The following is a 19,115-nucleotide window of genomic DNA, read 5'->3' on the forward strand; positions in this document are numbered from 1 at the left end:
ACGCTTGAAATTTGAGGACTGAAGGGAAATTTCATTTTGGAGGGCAGAATTATCATTTGGGGGGCAATGTCCTTATCCCCCCCCATCACTACACCCTGGATGTGAGGTGGGATTTTAGCCCACCATCCACGATCTCCTCTTCAAAGTGGCCCTCTAGTAGAACTAGCCTTCCAGCCCAATCTTAACTGGTATGTGGATTCATATAAGAATGTTATTTATTTTAAGAGGTGGTTGTGAATGTGTTGATACGACTGTAACCAAAATGGGGAGAAATAGGGGGAATTCCAAGGTTTGCAGAAGGTCTGCAGAAGTAAATGACAACCACCCTAAAAACAAACATTAACTTTATTCTAATCCTTGTAAGAACACTGCATGGCAGATCAGTATTACTGTGCCCATAGTGCATGAAGAGCTGAGGCTAAGGGAATACTGGTCCTTGTCTAAGGCTACCTCATGTGTTCATGGCAGTAGCAAGATTTGAACCAAGGACTTACTGCTTCATAACTCAGGCAGCAATCAAACATGCACCTGGGAATAAATCTCATTGAACTCAGTGAGGTTTACTTTCGAGTAGACATGCACAGGATTAGGCTGTATTTGCTGCTACAACAGCTCCACTGTACCATAGGCAAGAAAACAGGCAGGAACAAGGAGTGTAAGAACATATGCTCAGTGGATCAGGCCAAAGGCTCAGCATACTGTTTTCAAAGGGACAACCTGATGTCTATGGGAAGCCCACAAGCAGGACCTGAGTGCAACAGCACTCACCCCACTTGTGATTCCCAGCAATTGGAATTCAGAGCCACACTGCCTCTGACAGTGAAGGCAACACCAAAGACGCCAGTTATGGAAAGTGAAGAAGCAAGCACAGAATACAGTATGTTTACACTGTCAAGTATCTTTTTGTCAGCTTGAAGCCAAAACAAGAACATGAGGTTAAAGAAATTTTGTCAAAATGCAAAACTGATTAATTTTTCATTATAAAAGTTCAAATATGTACACTCTTACATTATGTCAGCATCTGAGCATTGCTGTGGAGAGCCATTTCCCATAACAGGAGTTCCAACGAAGTCCTCCCCCCCCCCCGTGTAGAAAGCCAGTATCAAAATTCTAAGATTTGGAATTAATCATTTTTTCCAATGTTGAACTTGAAATATTGGGACTTCCATTTGAATTTTCTGAATCATTTCCTCCCACATTTCCACTAAAAATAACTCACATTGATATTTACAGATTGTAGTACATTTCTTTGACTCCTGTTCTTTTTATTCATAGGGGATCACTTTTCTCCTCCTATTATATTTATAGAATCAGGAAAGATGCAGTACCTGCAATTCATTCTGCCTGTTTCTTATGCCAGATGGTGAAAATCCTCTTGTGTCAATTTCCATACTTCATGGACACAAAATCTGGCTCATAGACAGTAGTCAAATCTCATTCTTCACACAAAAGCCACTCCATGGGCTTGACAGCTTCATCCCGATGTCACCAAGTTCCATGCACAGTCATTCTATTCTACAAACAATTGTTTAACAGCTAAGAGTCTCTGTGTTGCTAAGGATATTGATGCATTCCAGGAACATGGAGAATTTCAGCTTGAGATCTTCTTTTCAGGTTCATCCTCGGTATGTAGCCTTTTATATCCTTACCTGTTGGAGGACTTAATGTTTGACTGTAGTAGGCACATTACAGAATTAGTTTGTTTTGTTCAACTAGACAAATGTATTTATATTATTATTGTTGTTGTGTACCTTCAAGTCGACTACAACTATGAATCAGCGACCTCCAAGAGCATCTGTCGTGAACCACCAGATCTTGTACGTTCAGGTCTGTGGCTTCCTTTATGGAATCAATCCATCTCTTGTTTAGCCTTCCTCTTTTTCTACTCCCTTCTGTTTTTCCCAGCATTATTGTCTTTTCTAGTGAATCATGTCTTCTCATTATGTGTCCAAAGTATGATAACCTCAGTTTAATCATTTTAGCTTCTAATGATAGTTCTCATTTAATTTGTTCTAACACCCAATTATTTGTCTTTTTTGCAGTCCATGGTATGCGCACAGTGCTCCTCCAACACCATATTTCAAATGAGTTTATTTTTCTCTTACCTGCTCTTTTCACTGTCCAACTTTCACATCCATACACAGAGATCGGGAATACCATGGTCTGAATGATCCTGACTTTAGCGTTCGGTGATACATCTTTGCATTTGAGGACCTTTTCTAGTTCTCTCACAGCTGCCCTCCCCAGTCCTAGCCTTCTTCTGATTTCTTGACTATTGTCTCCATTTTGGTTAATGACTGTGCCGAGGTATTGCTAATCCTTGACAAGTTCCATGTCCTCATTGTCAACTTTAAAGGTACATAATCTGCTGTTGTCATTACTTTAGTCTTTTTGACGTTCAGCTGTAGTCCTCCTTTTGTGCTTTCCTCTTTAACTTTCATCAGCATTCGTTTCAAATCATTACTGATTTCTGCTGGTAGTATGGTAACATCAGCATATCTTAAATTATTGATATTTTTCCATCCAATTTTCACACCTCCTTCATCTTGGTCCAATCCCACTTTCCATATGATAAGTTCTGCGTATAGATTAAACAAATAGGGTGATAAAATACACCCCTGCCTCACACTCTTTCTGATTCGGAACCAATCGGTTTCTCCATATTCTGTCCTTACAGTAGCCTGTTGTGCAGAGTATAGGTTGTGCATGAGGACAATCAGATGCTGTGGCACCCCCATTTCTTTTAAAGCATTCCATAGTATTTCATGATGTACACAGTCAGAGGCACCAGAGAGCATATCGCAAACATACGTTGGATAATGGAACAGACCAAGGAATTTCAGAAGAAAATCACCCTGTGCTTTATAGATTACAGCAAACTTGTCAAGAATCATCAATACCTCGGCACAGTCATTAACCAAAATGGAGACAATGTCAAGAAATCAGAAGAAGGCTAGGACTGTGGAGAGCAGCTGCGGGAGAACTAGAAAAGGTCCTCAAATGCAAAGATGTATCACTGAACACTAAAGTCAGGATCATTCAGACCATGGTATTTCCGATCTCTATGTATGGATGTGAAAGTTGGACAGTGAAAAAAGCGGATAAGAGAAAAATCAACTCATTTGAAATGTGGTGCTGGAGGAGAGCTTTGCGGATACCATGGACTGCAAAAAAGACAAATAATTGGGTGTTAGAACAAATTAAACTAGAACTATCACTAGAAGCTAAAATGATGAAACTGAGGTTATCATACTTTGGACACATCATGAGAAGACAAGATTCACTACAAAAGACAATAATGCTGGGAAAAACAGAAGGGAGTAAAAAAAGAGGAAGACCAAACAAGAGATGGATTGATTCCATAAAGGAAGCCACAGACCTGAACTTACAAGATCTGAACAGGGTGGTTCGTGACAGATGCTCTTGGAGGTCGCTCATTCATAGGGTCGCCATACGTCGCAGTCGACTTGGAGGCACATAACAACAACATAAAGCACAGGGTGATTTTCCTCTGAAATTCCTTGGTCCATTCCATTATTCAACGTATGTTTGTGATATGATCTCTGGTGCCTCTTCCCTTTCTAAATCCAGCTTGGACATCTGGCATTTCTCACTCCATATATGGCAAGCGCCTTTGTTATAGAATCTTGAGCATTACTTTACTCGCATGGGATATTAAGGCAATAGTTCGATAATTACTGCATTCTCTGGGATCCCTTTTCTTTGTATTTTGGATGTACATTGAAAGCTTTCAGTCTATGGGCCATTGTTTAGTTTTCCACATTTCTTGACAGATTTTAGTCAAAATTTGGACAGATTCAGTCTCAGTAGCTTATAGCAACTCTATTGGTATGCCATCTGTTCCTGGTGATTTGTTTTTTCCAAGTATCTTAAGAGCAGCTTCGACCTCACATTCTAGAATTTCTGGTTCTTCATCATACAGTTCCTCCATGAATGAATCTGTCATCCTGGCATCTCTTTTATAGAGTTCTTCGGTGTATTGCTTCCATCTTCCTTTTATTTCATCCCTGTCAGTCAGTGTGTTCCCCTGTTGATTATTCAACATTCTTACTCTTGGTTTAAATTTTCCTTTCATTTCTCTAATCTTTTGGAATAGGGCTCTTGTTCTTCCCTTTTTGTTGCCCTCTTCTATTTCTATATACAATAACTATTGTAATAGTTCTCTTTGTCCCTACGTACTAGTCGCTGCATTGTTGCATTTAGGGTTCTGACTGTTTCTGTCTCCTTTTGCTTTTGCTTTCCTTCTCTCTAACCATTTTAAGAATTTCATCAGTCATCCATTGAAATCTTTCTCTCTTTTTAACTAGAGGTATGTGTTTTTTTTTGCATTCTTTCCTAATAATATCTCTGACTTCACTCCATAGTTCTTCTGGTTCTCTGTCAACTAACCTTAAAGCCTCAAACCTGTTCCTTATATTTGATCTTTATATTCTTCTGGGATGTTATTTAAATTGTATTTTGGCATTAGAATTGCTTTATCGTTCTTCTTTAGCTTTAAGCTGATTTTCAATACAACCAGTTCATGATCTATACCGCAGTCTGCTCCTGGTCATTTTTGCAGAAAGTATGGAACTTCTCCATCATCTGCTTCCAATTATATAATCAATTTGATTCCTATATTGACCATTTGGTGATGTTCACATGTACAGTCGGCGTTTTGGTTGCTCAAAAAAAGTGTTCACAAGAAACAAATTATTGGCTTTACAAAATTCAATGTCTTTCTGCTGCTTCATTTTTGTCTCCTAAGCCCCATTTCTTCACAATTCCTAGTTCTTCTGTTCCCTACTTTTGCATTCCAGTCTCCCATGATTATCAGCACATCTTGTTTTGATGTGTGATCTATTTCTTCCTGTACTTCTGTGTAAAATCTCTCCAATTCCTCTTCTTCTGCTTTTGCTGTTGGAGTATAGACTTGGATGATGGTTATGTCAATAGGTTTCCCATTTAATCTCATTGATATAACTCACTCAGACCTTGCGTTGTAGCTAATTGCTTTTGCTACATCACTTCTCACTATTAAAGCAACCCCACTTCTTCTTAATTTCTCATTTCCTGCACAAAATATTTCGTAGTTGCCTGACTGAAATGTCCCATTCCCGTCCATTTTAATTCACTCACATCACGTATTGCAATGTTGATACGTTCCACTTCTTGCTTGAAAATTTCTAACTTTCCCTGGTTCATGCTTCTCACATTCCATGTTCCTATGGTGTACATCGTACAACTCTGGACTCTCCTTTCGCATCTGTGCACATCAGCGTCTGGGCTTCCTTTTGGCTTTGACCCAGCTGCGTCATTAGTCACAGCACTGCTCGTACTTGTCCTTTGTTCTTCCCCAGTAGCTCGGTGAGTGCCTTCTGACCTGGGGGTATCATCTCCCAGCACTATCTTGTGTTGAATTTTGGATACTCTGTTCATAGGGTTTTCATGGTAAGAGATATTCAGAGGTGGTTTACCATTGCCTTCCTCTGAGTTTGGATGCATCTTAGTCTGGTGTTTCAGCTTTGACCATTCCGCCTTGGGTGCCCCTGCTAGGAGTCTAGCCTCTTGGTCTAGACTCCTGACGGCATTGCTGTTAGCTTCTTCAACACTCTCAACCCCCCTCACCACATTAAGGTGTGCATCCTAGAGGGGGTTATAATATTATTTCATAGATTGTATTAATACTAATTGATACCCTCATGAACACAAGAGGGGTTAGCAGCTTGGAGGCACTTGGAGTAGATAAATAGTCAAATTGGGAACAGCAAAACTTCCCCACAAGGTCTCTCCTCAAAATGGTGCCTCCCTTAAAGAAAAAAGCAGCCACTATTTGAATGCATTGTGTACTTCACCCCCCAGTACACAGCCCCAAAATTTAATGAAACATCAAACAAGAGTAATGTTCTCAGGAATAGTTTACATGTGCCATACATATCTCACAGAATGTGAACAGAAGTAAGCATCAACATGCGCATATACAACATCAAGTTGCTAAGTACTGTAATTTAGGCAAAAAATGTACCTTCATAATACATATGGATAGCTACTAGTGTTGTTGTCCATCCCTGCTAAATCAGGTATGCTTCTTCCTGTAACTGTGTCACTAATAGTTTGCCATTCCATATTAGCATATTCAAGAGCACAGCTGCAAACACACCATACATTTCAAGCAAGTTATTTCCCTCAAAGAAAACAGGCAACTGTAGTTTGTTAAGGGTGCTGAAAGTTGCAGCTCTGTGAAATGTCTGTTCTTTTCTGATTTATAGCACACTCGATTCTATGGAGCTGAAATTCTCATTCACATTAGTTGTGAGGCAATCAATCCTGCGCATCTAGTCTCCCTGAGTTTAGTAACGACTATTGCAAAGTAATTGGGCTCAGTGGGAAGAGAATAGCAGAACAATGGATTAGGGCAAATCCCAGAAGAGTAGCTTAGACTGAAATAACAAACACAAAACTCTCGTGAAACATAACGGCTAGCAAATTGTGGCACAATGGACTGGACTAGAACTCCATCAAATGCACCAGGAAGCCACACAAACACAAGGTGGGCAATTATGAATGGCGGATGTGATTTTCTAAGACTGTAAATGTTGCCTTTGGCCACCCGGGCCCTAGCTGCCGCCTCTGTCATCACGCACCTCCAAAAAGCAACCCGTGTATCTGTGCCTGCCAAGGGAGACCATTTCTAAAATACAAGCCCCTGTTTTAGGATCAAAGAGCGGCCATCAGTTCAGAATACAATTAGAGAGCCCCTATGAGTCAAAGAAATAGGAGGTGTAGTTATTTTGACTCTAGCACAGAGCAGCTATCCTTGATAGACTTTTCCTGAGAAAAAGACCCGTCAAGAATGCGCACGCATCACATCCCCCCCCCACGTCAAGAGCACCCTTTCTTCGCTTCCTTCCGTTCTTTCCTCGCGAGGTTTCTTCAAGTCTCGCGACAGTTCCGGGTCGCCATCTTAGTTGTTCTGGAGCGGCGGTAGCTGTAGCAGCTGCGCGAAAGAGGGGGCGGAGGAGGAAGGCGAAGAAAAAGGAGAGGGCTTTGCAAACGGGCGGTGGGCCGGTTGGATCGTGCCTGGGTTGCAGGGGGAGCAAGTGGGAAGAGATTCCAGCTTGTGCCTCAGACTGCTTCAGAACCGCTGGCTGGCCTGCTTGTGGAGGGTTACCCTGTGGTGTGTTGGCTGCCGTCTCTAGTCCCGCCCCTTTCTTGGCTTGGGCCCCTGGGCCCTCGCTGCCACCTCTGTCATCGCTGCCTGGGGAGGCGGGGCTTGGGCCGCTCTGGATGGTGGTTAAAATGATCATAGAAAACTTCGAGGCGCTGAAATCCTGGCTCAGCAAAACCTTGGAGCCCATGTGAGTAGCTGCGGAACCGATTGTAACCCACACACACGCCCCTTTTGCCCCTGTAACGTCTGTGCTGGGAATACATTTAGGTGCGCGCGTACAAGCGTGATGTAAGGGTTTGCTCCCTGGCGCACTATGGAGCCTTATAAGGCCTTATAACGTATAAACACGGCCATGTGTGAGTACCAGTTCCAGTTGCAGAGATAGCCACTCCGATAGTGCAGGGTCCATTGGGGTCTGATGTGCAAACCAAACTCCCTTCTTCCTGACACCTAGCTTAATATGTGAAGGTGTCTTTTTTGGTGTGGGGGAGGGTGAGTATGGAGGTGCATTTAGTCATGGCAGCCCCTACCTGCAGTCTGTAGTGGTACATCTCAAATACAAATTTATTGTCTTCGTGAAAAATAGCCCATACAAGTTAAAATATTGCTGCCAGAGTGTTGGTGGTAAGGCACTTACACAAGACAGTATGTAACTTGATCTTCCCCTTACTGTGTTTGCCTTACAAGTTTGCTGTGCCTTTAATGCTTAACTGATCTTCATTTGGAAAAGTATTTGCCCTTTGTCTGATTTTTTGCGTGGTTGCATATTTTTGGCACTGAATGTTACCAGATCTTGAACCAGAACCTAATATTGGACAAAAGGGAACCTGAGTGAACAAACAACTCAAAATTCTGATATTTATTTCTTTATTAAAGAAAGTTAAGCAACACCCAATGCTCCTGTGTGAAAAAGTAATAACCATCTAGTTAACTCAACCCAGTGAAAGGGATTATTAGGACCAGGCATTGGAATACTTTAGTAAACAATCAGGCCTGATTTGGGCTATCATTTCCCAACATAAATCTGACTAATTTTGGCCCTTGCTATCAAATTGATGTCAGCTCACAGGTTCCAAAGCCACTTCATGCCACGATCCAAAGAAATTACTGAACATGTCCAGAAAACAGTTGTTGATGCATATCAGTCTGGAAAGGGTTACAAAGCCATTTCCAAGGCTCTGGGGCTCCACCAAACCACAATCAGAGCCATTATGACCAAATGGAGAAGGTTTGGGACAGTAGTGAATCTTCCCACGAGTTGCCATACTGCCAGACTCCATCCAAGCGCACGGTGTAAAATCATCCATGAAGTCAAGAAGGACCCTAGAACAACATCCAGGGATCTACAGGCCTCTCTCTCCTCAGCTAAGGTCAGTGTTCGTGACTCCATCATCAGAAAGACACTGTGCAAACATGGGATTCATGGCAGAGTAGCAAGGTGGAAACCACTGCTCACTAAGAAGAACATGAATGCTTGTCTAGAGTTTGCTAAAAAGCACCTGGATGATCCTCAGGAGTTCTGGAACAATGTTCTTTGGACAGATGAGTCAAAGATGGAACTTTGTGGGCAACATGGGCCCCGTTATGTCTGGCGAAAACCAAACACTGCATTCCACATGAAGAACCTCATACCAATGGTCAAGCATGGTGGTGGCAGTGTCATGGTTTGGGGAGGCTTTGCTGCATCAGGACCTGGACAACTTGCTGTCATTGAAGGAACCATGAATTCTGCTTTGTATTGGAGAATTCTACAGGAGAATGTCAGGCCATCTGTCCGTCAGCTGAAGCGCAGCTGGGTAATTCAGGAAAACAATGATCCAAAACACACAAGCAAGTCCACATCAGAATGGTTGAAGAACAAGAAATTTAAAGTCCAGACGTAGACCCCATTGAGATGTTGTGGCAGGACCTGAAAGGAGCAGTTCATGAACGAAAACCAACAGTTAAAGCAGTTCTGCATGGAGGAGTGGGATGAAATTCCACCACAGCACTGTGGGAGACTGACCAAGAACTACAGGAAGCGTTTGGTTGCAGTCATTGCTGCTAAAGGTGGCATAACCACATTTTGAGTTTCACATGGGGGTGTTGGGTATTGCTTAACTTTCTTTAATAAATAAATGAACCAAGTATCAAAATTTTGTGTTGTTTGTTCACTCAGGTTCCCTTTTCTCTAATATTAGGTTTTGGTTCAAGATCTGATAACGTTCAGTGCCAAAAGTATGCAACCACGCAGAAAATCAGATTTATTTATTTATTTTATTTTATTTTATTTATAGACCGCCCATAGCGAATAGCTCTCTGGGCGGTGAACAGATGGGGCAAATACTTTTCCAGAGCAGTGTATGTTTAGATAGGTGATGCTTTACAGAATTATACAACCATCCTGTTGGACAGCATTTAAATTGTGCTAGTTTCCGTATGTAAAATCACACTATTTAATAAGTATTCGCTGTGCTTCTGTCACAGAGCCATGTTTCACAATTCCTTGTGATTAAGGAATTAAAAGTTCAGAGTGGTATTCAACTAAACTCTTGTGCTAGCGGAATGACTTCTGTGAGGGCAGGGGGATTCCCCCCCGTGCATGTCCCATGCTGTCCCCAAATCTTCTCTGAAGGGTTGGGGGGAACACCCAGAACAGATTTGGGGGGTGGGGAGAGGGAGAAGATGGGGGAGAACATTCCATTGTGCAAGGAAAAATAAGAACATTCAGCTTACTTGTATGTTGAATACAATCCAAACTTATAAGTAGTTTTCAAAATGTCAGTCACTACAGTTCTTGCCTGTTTGAGACTCTTGCTAAAGATATTTAGTGAAATTGTTTGGTTTACTGTCTTGATGCTTAGACAGCAGAGCTTGAGTGCACAGCTTGTTTTTATGTGAAGTTTGTTTTCACTAGCTATTACTGGGCCACCATCCATGTATAATGTGCATCTGACCTGCAAGAAAAAAAGTAGGAATTGTGTTATGTGGCAAAGCAGGGTGTTGGTGTAGTGAAAGCACTGCTGGGTTGAATTATTATTTCTCCCATTTTAACAAAACTGCATAAAAGCTTTGTGTGTATGAGGGGTACAATTGCTAAGAAAATGTCATGACTGGACTTGTCCATTTCACTATTTCAGAAGCTGAACACTGTAGGTTCCTTTCAGGGTTTGCAATTAGGTTTTGCACAGATTAAGCCTCTGTTAGCCTCCATGATGAGAAATTGTGTGAACAGGTGTTCATTGGTTTTCAGTTATGTGCGGTTTTTGGTCACCCCAGTGATTCTTGTTTCAAATGCAGAAGTAGGGAACTGGAATAGTCACACAATTTGGTAGAGCTGTTTCATTTGGCCCAGGTTAATGAAACTGGATGCAAGTGCAAGGGGAAATTTTAACATCCAAGTCCTGGAAGGAGCAGACGACCAGTTAGATTCTAAAGGTGTGCTTTTGGATGCCAAATCAATATTGAAAATATATTAAGGAATCTTGAAGTGAAGTGCTATGGTGTCACTTAATGTAAAAGTCACCAATGTGTTGGCAACATTCAAGTGTGCATTCATGAATAAGGGAAACTATTTTTGTGCAGTTTTGGAATTAAATGTTCAGGGGTGACTGTTCGCCCTCTACTTGCTTGTGTAGAAGCCCCATCTCATTTGGAAATGTAGCACTGCTTAATGGTTGCTCTCTGCCTTAAGTGGCATATTTAGCCACTTTCGCTTCATAAATAGGGAAGGGCCGTAGTTCAGTTGTAGGGCATTTGCCTTGTATGCAGAAGGTCGCAGGTTCAATTCTCTGCATCTCAAGGTAGGGCTGGGAGGGACTTCTACCTTAAACCCTGGAGAGCCAATGTCAATCAGTGTAGATGATACTGAACTGGATGGACCATTGGACTGACTCAGTATATGGCAGTTTCCTGTGTTGCACAGTACTTTTCTGTTTGTTGTGGAGCAGGAAAATGCAGCACACTGGCTGATGCACTCCTAGTGTTCTGTTGTGGGGCCTTGACAGGCAAAAGGTTTCTTCTCAGTAGAGATAAGGGAATAAATACAGTCACTATAGATAGCACTATACTATCTATCCATCTTGAGAAGAGTAGCATAGTGCAGCAACATCAGCCTGGGCAGGTTCTCTTTCCCCTTTTGGATGATCTTTAAGAAGAGGTGAGTAGTAAATTGCATAGAAGATGTTCAGCCTGCTTCTTGTTGTGCTAGGATTTTTATTTTGCAAGGGGATGGTACCTATTTTTTATACCAAAAAAGCGATTGGGTGGTATTCAACAAAACTTATCCCGCACCATCCCCAGATCTGCTTTGGAGGTTTGGGGGGAGCCACAGAGCAGGTTTAGGTGGTGTGGTGGAAGGAGAAAGGGAGAATGTTCCATTGTGCAAGGATAAATCCTTGCGCTGATGGAACATTCACCTTAGCACTAAATTGAATGCAAACCCATTCCTTCCACAATCTGAAGTGATATGATAGTTCATTCTGCTGTATGTCTAGATGAGGCTATTCTTTGCAGCTAAATATATGTCTAAGAAAAACATTGACTTGGAATTCAATATAATTTTGATAGCAAACATGGTGACTTTTAGTGATGAATCTCTCTTTGAGAAACTTGTAGTTGTAATTTTGCTGTCATGAGATTGCTGATGCCACTCATCTTTTATCAAATAAATTTTACATTAAGAAAATCTACTCTTACTGATAAAAGATGAGTGGCCTCTTAAGACAGCAGCTTCATGAATGCAATTAGTAAATGTGGAATAGTTAGTGTGAAAACAGCTTTTGATTATTATTCTGAACAAAATATCTTTCTTCCTGTTTTCCTTGTTAATTGTCTGTCTCCCAGTTTAGAAGCATCCCTAGAGATGATGTCCATGCAGACTGGGCAAACACCTTCAGTCGTTGTTGTTTCTGTGTTGATTCACCGAGTTCTCCCTAGAGTTTTTAACTATATTATTTCTCATTCGAACTTGTTGCTTTGATTTGGCTTTTTCAGGATATTCCACCTATAGTGCTTTACTTCTGTTGATGCTACATTTTTGCACAAGTTTATCATGTTCTAATTCAGGTTTTATGAGAAATTCATGGTTAAACATTTGGATTGTACAGAAACATTGTGGAGTCATAGGCTCATTAAAATGGAAAGTGTTCCTTGTGCTTGTTAAATGCCTTGGTACCTTGCTGCTGTAATTTATTATAATGGGAACACAATCAGGGAGATGGTTTAAATGTGGTTCATAGCTTTTTGATCACTTTTCTTTCCTGTCTTTTATAGTAAATAAGGGAAGTCTCTCTGTGTGTGGAATCTCTGGACAGGAAAAGGAAGACATCAAGAGGGTTGTAAGGCCCAGAATGGAGGCAAAGTCTCAAAGCGATGCTTAGTGCAAACATTTGTTGGAATTATAAGCTGAAATGCATTTAGATATATTGTATCACCTTCATAGAATCATAGAATAGTAGAGTTGGAAGGGGCCTATAAGGCCATCAAGTCCAACCCCCTGCCCAATGCAGGAAACCAAATCAAAGCATTCCCGACAGATAGCTGCCCAGCTGCCTCTTGAATGCCTCCAGTGTTGGAGAGCCCACTACCTCTCTCGGTAATTGATTCCATTGTCGTATGGCTCTAACAGTTAAGGAGTTTTTCCTGATGTCCAGTCAAAATCTGGCTTCCTGCAACTTGAGCCCATTATTCCGTGTCCTGCACTCTGGGATGATTGAGAAGAGATTCTGGCCCTCCTCTATGTGACAACCTTTCATGTACTTGAAGAGTGCTATCATATCTCCCCTCAGTCTTCTCTTCTCCAGGCTAAACATGCCCTGTTCTTTCAGTTTCTCCTCATAGGGCTTTGTTTCCAGTCCCCTGATCATCCTTGTTGCCCTCTGAACCTGTTCTAGTCTGTCTGCATCCTTCTTGAAGTGCGGAGACCAGAACTGGACGCAGTATTCAAGATGAAGCCTAACCAGGGCTGAATAGAGGGGAACCAATACTTCATGCCAGGGCTATGGAGTTGGTACGCCAAACGTTCGACTCCTCATCCTCTATTTTTCTACTCTCCGACTCCGACTCCACCCAAAATTGCTTCCAACTCCACAGCCCTGGAAAGGGCTGTAAATGTCTTTTTAAATTGGAAGCTTTCATAGGAGCATTTTTATCGCAGCCTGAATATGCGCTGATTTTGGCATCACAGCATTTGTCTTCATCTGGGTCCTGTGTCATACACTGACACACAAAATGTTTTCCATCTTGAGTTATGGTGAAATGCTCAGCTACAGCTGACAAGCTTCTTTGACATTTTGAATTTATATTTAAAAAAAATTGTCAATCAAAATTTATTTTGGAGTCGATACATTTCTACCGACTCCGACTCCACCCAAAATTGCTTCCGACTCCATGACTCTGACTCCACAGCCCTGCTTCACGCGATTTGGAAACGTTCTTCTGTTAATGCAGCCTAACAGCATTTGCCTTTTTTGTAGCCACATCACACTGTTGGCTCATATTCAGCTTGTGATCAACGACAATTCCAAGATCCTTCTCACATGTCGTATTGCTTAGCCAAGTATCCCCCATCTTATAACTGTGCATTTGGTTTCTTTTTCCTAAGTGTAGAACTTTGCATTTATCCCTGTTGAATTTCATTCTGTTGTTTTCAGCCCAATGCTCCAGCCTATCAAGGTCCCTTTGAATTTTGTTTCTCTCTTCCATGGTATTAGCTATGCCCCCCAATTTTGTATCATCCTCTCAGGCAAAGAGATTTCTATTCCACTTATGCTTGAATAAGTGATTAAAATGCTTTGAATGAATGTAGAACAGAAATCTCTTTCCTGGAAAAGATATGTTGTAACATGTTGGAATATTTTATTTTCTAATGAATTTCTGCACTTGCCTCCTTTTGGGGACTTTTCATTTTTCCTTTCTGGGAAAATTTCTTTCCCTTTCGAGTTCTAATCCTTGTTGGCCTCTTGTTTTCTTATGTTTTCTCACATTTTGTGTGTCATTTAGATAATCCTTTTTATACATAAGTCCATGGTTTCATTTATGAATGACCCATTCCAAGAAAAATCCATCATGCTTTGTGGTCCCAGAAACTGTTCTATGGTTGGAAAATATAATGTTGCAGGTAGTCATTAGTTGTTGGATTTGTTCTTTGCTATTAATGCCACTCTTCCTTACTGTTGTCAGAAAGAAGACAAAGTTAAAGTGTGTGTACAACTGAATGTTGGTGAATTGGTAGAGTTTATGGCTAAGAATTATAGTATACAATTATGTATTTCATTTGTTTCTGAAACTTGATTACTGGACATTTTTGCTCAGAATGTTAGAGTAAACAAATTATGATTTTATACCATATTGGCAACAGGATTCGTGTAACAAGTCAATAAAGAATGGGAAGCACTGCATGCAAATGGCTTTAATGAGTTTGTCACACACATAACTCTTTGTTTCATAAGCTGGAAGAATTTCTGTAATTACGAGAAAGCCAAAGTTTTATTTTATTCAGAATTTTTTTCTTAGGTTTTAATTCTTGTATAGTGTTATTGTGTCTGTCCAGCCTTGAAAGGTTTACTCATTAACTGTAGATGCATAGATTTTAATGGGTACATGGCTTGAATCACTGAAGCATGGGTTTGAAGCATTTAAAGCAGATGTAGGTCTCTGAACTAGATGTATCCCACGGAAACATACCTGGGAACTTCATATGTTAAAAGTTTTTAAAAGTACACAACATAGTACTCTCAACATGTCAGTTATCCCCTGCAATGGCTTTGTTTATCTTTCCAGCACCATTGTCAGCTATTGCTCCTCTCATTGTGTTCTGTTTGTTTTTTCTTTACTTGATATCATTCTAATTCTGGCAAGGTACTCTCGAGCCAGATGGGTGAACTTCTGAAAATCAAGTGAGGGGAAGAAACCCTTGTTACATTTTGTTTCCTATCCCCCCCCCTTTTGCCATAATGTCTGAGGGTGGATTACAACAATAAAATATACAATTATAAAAGCAGATAAAATCATTCCAGTGATAAAATACATAAAACTATTCCAAATAGAACAGAACAATATAAATTCAACAGAAGAGGTGGGTCCCACAAAATAAAACATTCGTTCAGTTGCCATATACTGTGCAGAATATATATTAGACATATGAACTGACTGATAACACAATCAACCTCTAGCTGGATTAGTAAATGAAGTGTACAGAAGTTTTAACATAATGTCGGCATGGGACCTTTCACTGATAACTTCGGAACTTTATGGTGTCTTGTTACGCACAGAACACAAACTTCACTTGCTTGGTGGTCAATCACTTCATTTTTAAAAAAGAAGCCCCTGAAATTGTGTGTGTAACAACGGGGGGGGGCTTATGTTAAATTATATGTTAAATAGTATTCTGGCCTCTTTACAAGTGGCCAAATGTTTTGTCTTGAAGGGCATGTTTGATGAGGTATAATTAAAATAGTACAAAGTTAATTTTTAATATAAAAGAACACCCAGTCTTCCAAAGACTTGTGATGATTTCAGATGTTCTCAGTTTCTTTGAACCATCTCTTAAATCTGCTTTGACCATGAGAGTCACAGAACATCATTTGATTTAAATGGACTATCGTATTCCTCCAAAGATACACTGAGATTTGTCTCCTACTAGATAGATGCATCATGATGAAACAATGTTGTCAGGTCTCAGCTAGACCCTATGTCAGGATATCGCTGCCACCAACCCACTACTGTTTAAGGAACCTGTAGTTGGATAAGTAAATTTGGAGACACTAAGGGTATGGGCATCTTGAAAAGCCTAGATACCCCTTTATTGGCAATAGAGCAGGGTTATCTTGCTGTCTGCAGTTTACCTCTTCTGTTCTCTGGGTGTAGTGTGTCAGACCAGTAGTGTTGGCATAAGGGAGTGGGGTGTTGTTGCTCACCTGACTTCCCAATATGGAGAGAGGGGGCAGGGGAGGTTGACACGGTGCGGGCACACTTCTACTGTGCCTGCACCACTCTGACCACCTTGTACCTCCCTCTCTTGGTTACTGGACGAGGCTGGCATATTGGGCAGCCAGGTGAGCTATGCCACCCTACCCCCTATGGCCCACCATCTGCTACTGACCAAAACAAAACAGAACCCAAACCCTTTAATTTCAGAAGAGCCATAAAGATTGGTTTCACAGCCTCCGAGAAACTAAGCTTCAGGTAGATGGCTGGTTGGTTCAAAAGCAGCACATGAAATGGAAGATATCCCCAGAGGCCTCTGCAGTGATGTATGGACAATCTCCCTTTTCCTAATGGAGCCACCATACTTCAGACAATAATGACACGGGGGGGAGGCAATCTGTTGGGCATTTTCTTTAACATCTGGGCTCTGAATACCACATAGAAAGAAGTGAGCTTTGGACTTCCTGGTCCCAGACCATTTAGAGCCTTAAAGATTAATGCCAGCACTCTGAATTTGGCCTGGCAACAGATAAGCAGCCTACTGAAACAGTATTGGGATAAAAATACGTCATGCCACACAACAGTCTGGATACTTTATTGGGAACAAGTTGAGCTTCTGGTCAAAACCAGCTCCATCTAAAGCTCATTGCAATAATCCAATTTGTACACAATGAAAACATTATTGAATTTCAGCTTTAACTCAACACTTGAATAATTTCATTGTTTGAAATGCCAGAAACTGATTTTACAATTTCATACTATTGTAAAGTATTCCATAAATAAGTATAGCAGAAGAGACCAAGATGTGTAAATATGCCAATTAGTGTAATCTTGAGTTCAGAGAAGGAAATGCATATAAATAAATTCTAGATTCTGTGCTCTACAGGTGTCATATAATTAGAGAGTCCATTCTTTGAGTCTTGCACAGTTAAGTACCTCCTTAGAATCATAGAATAGTAGAGTTGGAAGGGGCCTATAAGGCCATTGAGTCTAACCCCTGCTCAATGCAGGAATCCAACTTAAAGCACATCCAGCCGGTGGCTGTCCAGCTGCTTCTTGAATGCTTCCAGTGTTGGAGAGTTTACCACCTCCCTAGGTAATTGGTTCCATTGTTGTACAGCTGAATCGGGCCTCCTGTAACTTGAGCCCATTATTCCAGGTCCCGCACTTTGGGACGATCAAGAAGAGATCCTGGCCCTCCTCTGTATGACAACCTGTCAAGTTCTTGTAGAGTGCTATCATATCTCCCCTCGGTTCTCTCTTCTCAAGGCTAAACATGTCCAGTTCTTTCAGTCTCTTCTCATAGGGCTGTGCTTCCAGTCCCCTGATCATCCTTGTTGCTCTCCTTTAAAGCTGTTCCAGTTTGTCTGCAACCTTCTTAAAGTGCAGTAGTACTGGATGCAGTACTCAAGACAAGGCCTCACCAGTGCCGAATGGAGGGGAACTATTACTTCATGTGATTTGCAAACTATGCTACTGTGAATGATGCCTAAAATGGCATTTGCTTTTTTTTGCAGCCACATTGCACTGTTGGCTCATGTTCAGCTTGTCATCAACAAAAATTCCAAGATCCTTCTTGCATGTAGTATTGTTATAACTGTGCATTTGGTTTCTTTTTCCTAGCTGTAGAACTTTGCATCTATCCCTGTTAAATTTCATTCTGATGTTTTCAGCTCAATGTTGCAGCCTATCACAGTCACTTTGAATTTTGTTTCTGTCTTCCAGGGTATTAGCTATCCCTCCTAGTTTTGTATCATCTGCAATATTGATAAGCATTCCCTGCATCTCCTCATCCAAGTCTTTAATAAAAATGTTGAAGACTGAGCCCTGCGGTGCCCTGCTCGTTACCTTCCCCCAGTTTGAGAAGGAACCATTGATAAGGACTCGGAGTACGATTGTGTAGCCAACTGTGGAACCACCAGACAGTTGTTCCATCCAGCCCACATTTAGCTAGCATGCTAATCAGAATATAATGGGGCACTTTGTCAAACATTTTGCTGAAATCGAGATATATTATGTCCACAACATTCCTACAGTCTGCCAGGGAGAGAACCCGATCAAAAAATGAGATGAGATTAGTTTGGCAGGATTTGTTCTTGACAAATCCATGTTGATTTCTAGTAATCATTACATTGTTTTCAAGGTGCTTACAGACTGACCACTTTATAAACTGCTCCAGAATTTTCCAAGGGATTGATGTTAGGCTCACTGGTCTGTAGTTTCCAGGTTCCTCCTCTTTGCCCTTTTTGAAGATAAGGACATTAGTCCTTCTCCAGTTATCTAGCACTTCACCCATTCTCCACAATTTTGCAAAGATAATAGGTGGTAGTTCTGAGAGTTCTTCAGCCAGTTCCTTCATTATTCTAGAATGCACTTTATCAGGCCCTGAAAAATTGAACTTGTTCAAAGTCATTAGGTGTTCCTTGACCATTTGTCTGTCAATCTCAAACTGCAATCCTGCTCCTTCAATTTGTACTTTGTGTTTGCCAGGAGGGGCATAGACCCTCTTTTGGGAGAAGACAGCCATATTCTGTGATTCCTTTGTGTAGCTGAAGCCGTTCAGATTTACAAGTGACCAGGTTATATGGGAATGTGCTAGTAAACACATAAATTAAAAATCTTGTTCATTATTTAAGGTTACGTTGCTAAAGATTTATAAAATAACTACCCAGGCTAAAGCAGGAGCCGCCAACCTTTTTGGTCCCCTGGGGACATTAATACATTGAATAAACTGTTGTGGGCACTATGCACGGACCATGATCAGTTACAATAGAAGTTTCTTTCAAGCTTAATTCCACAGGGGGAGGGACCAGGGCGGCAAGGTTGGGCCCTGGCCGAGGGTCCCATGGTTTAGGACGGAGGAGTAGCGCTCTCCTTCCGCGATCCGCGGCAGAATCGGTGCTGCAGATAGCACCGCCCGCCTTTTCTCTCACTCCGCCTACCTTTCTTGTGTTTTGTGGCTGCGTGCACAGCGCTGTCCTTAACGAAGATGGCAGCTGGGCTTTCCCTAAGAAGCTGAAGCATCTGCTGCCATCTT

General features: G+C 41.3%; 1 protein-coding gene across 1 annotated transcript in view; it reads left to right on the top strand.

Annotated features, from left to right (window-relative positions):
* The first annotated feature begins 6,948 nt into the window (after window positions 1-6,948).
* Window positions 6,949-19,115, top strand: part of RBM26 (RNA binding motif protein 26) — a 60,570-nt gene continuing 48,403 nt past the window's right edge. The window contains exon 1 of the mRNA XM_061626548.1: window positions 6,949-7,358. Within this exon, the coding sequence (XP_061482532.1) occupies window positions 7,288-7,358 (71 nt within the window). The 5' untranslated portion in view covers window positions 6,949-7,287. The remainder of the gene's footprint in view (window positions 7,359-19,115) is intronic.

The sequence above is a fragment of the Rhineura floridana genome, chromosome 5, assembly GCF_030035675.1.
Source record: "Rhineura floridana isolate rRhiFlo1 chromosome 5, rRhiFlo1.hap2, whole genome shotgun sequence".
In the NCBI taxonomy this organism is placed as follows: domain Eukaryota; kingdom Metazoa; phylum Chordata; class Lepidosauria; order Squamata; family Rhineuridae; genus Rhineura; species Rhineura floridana.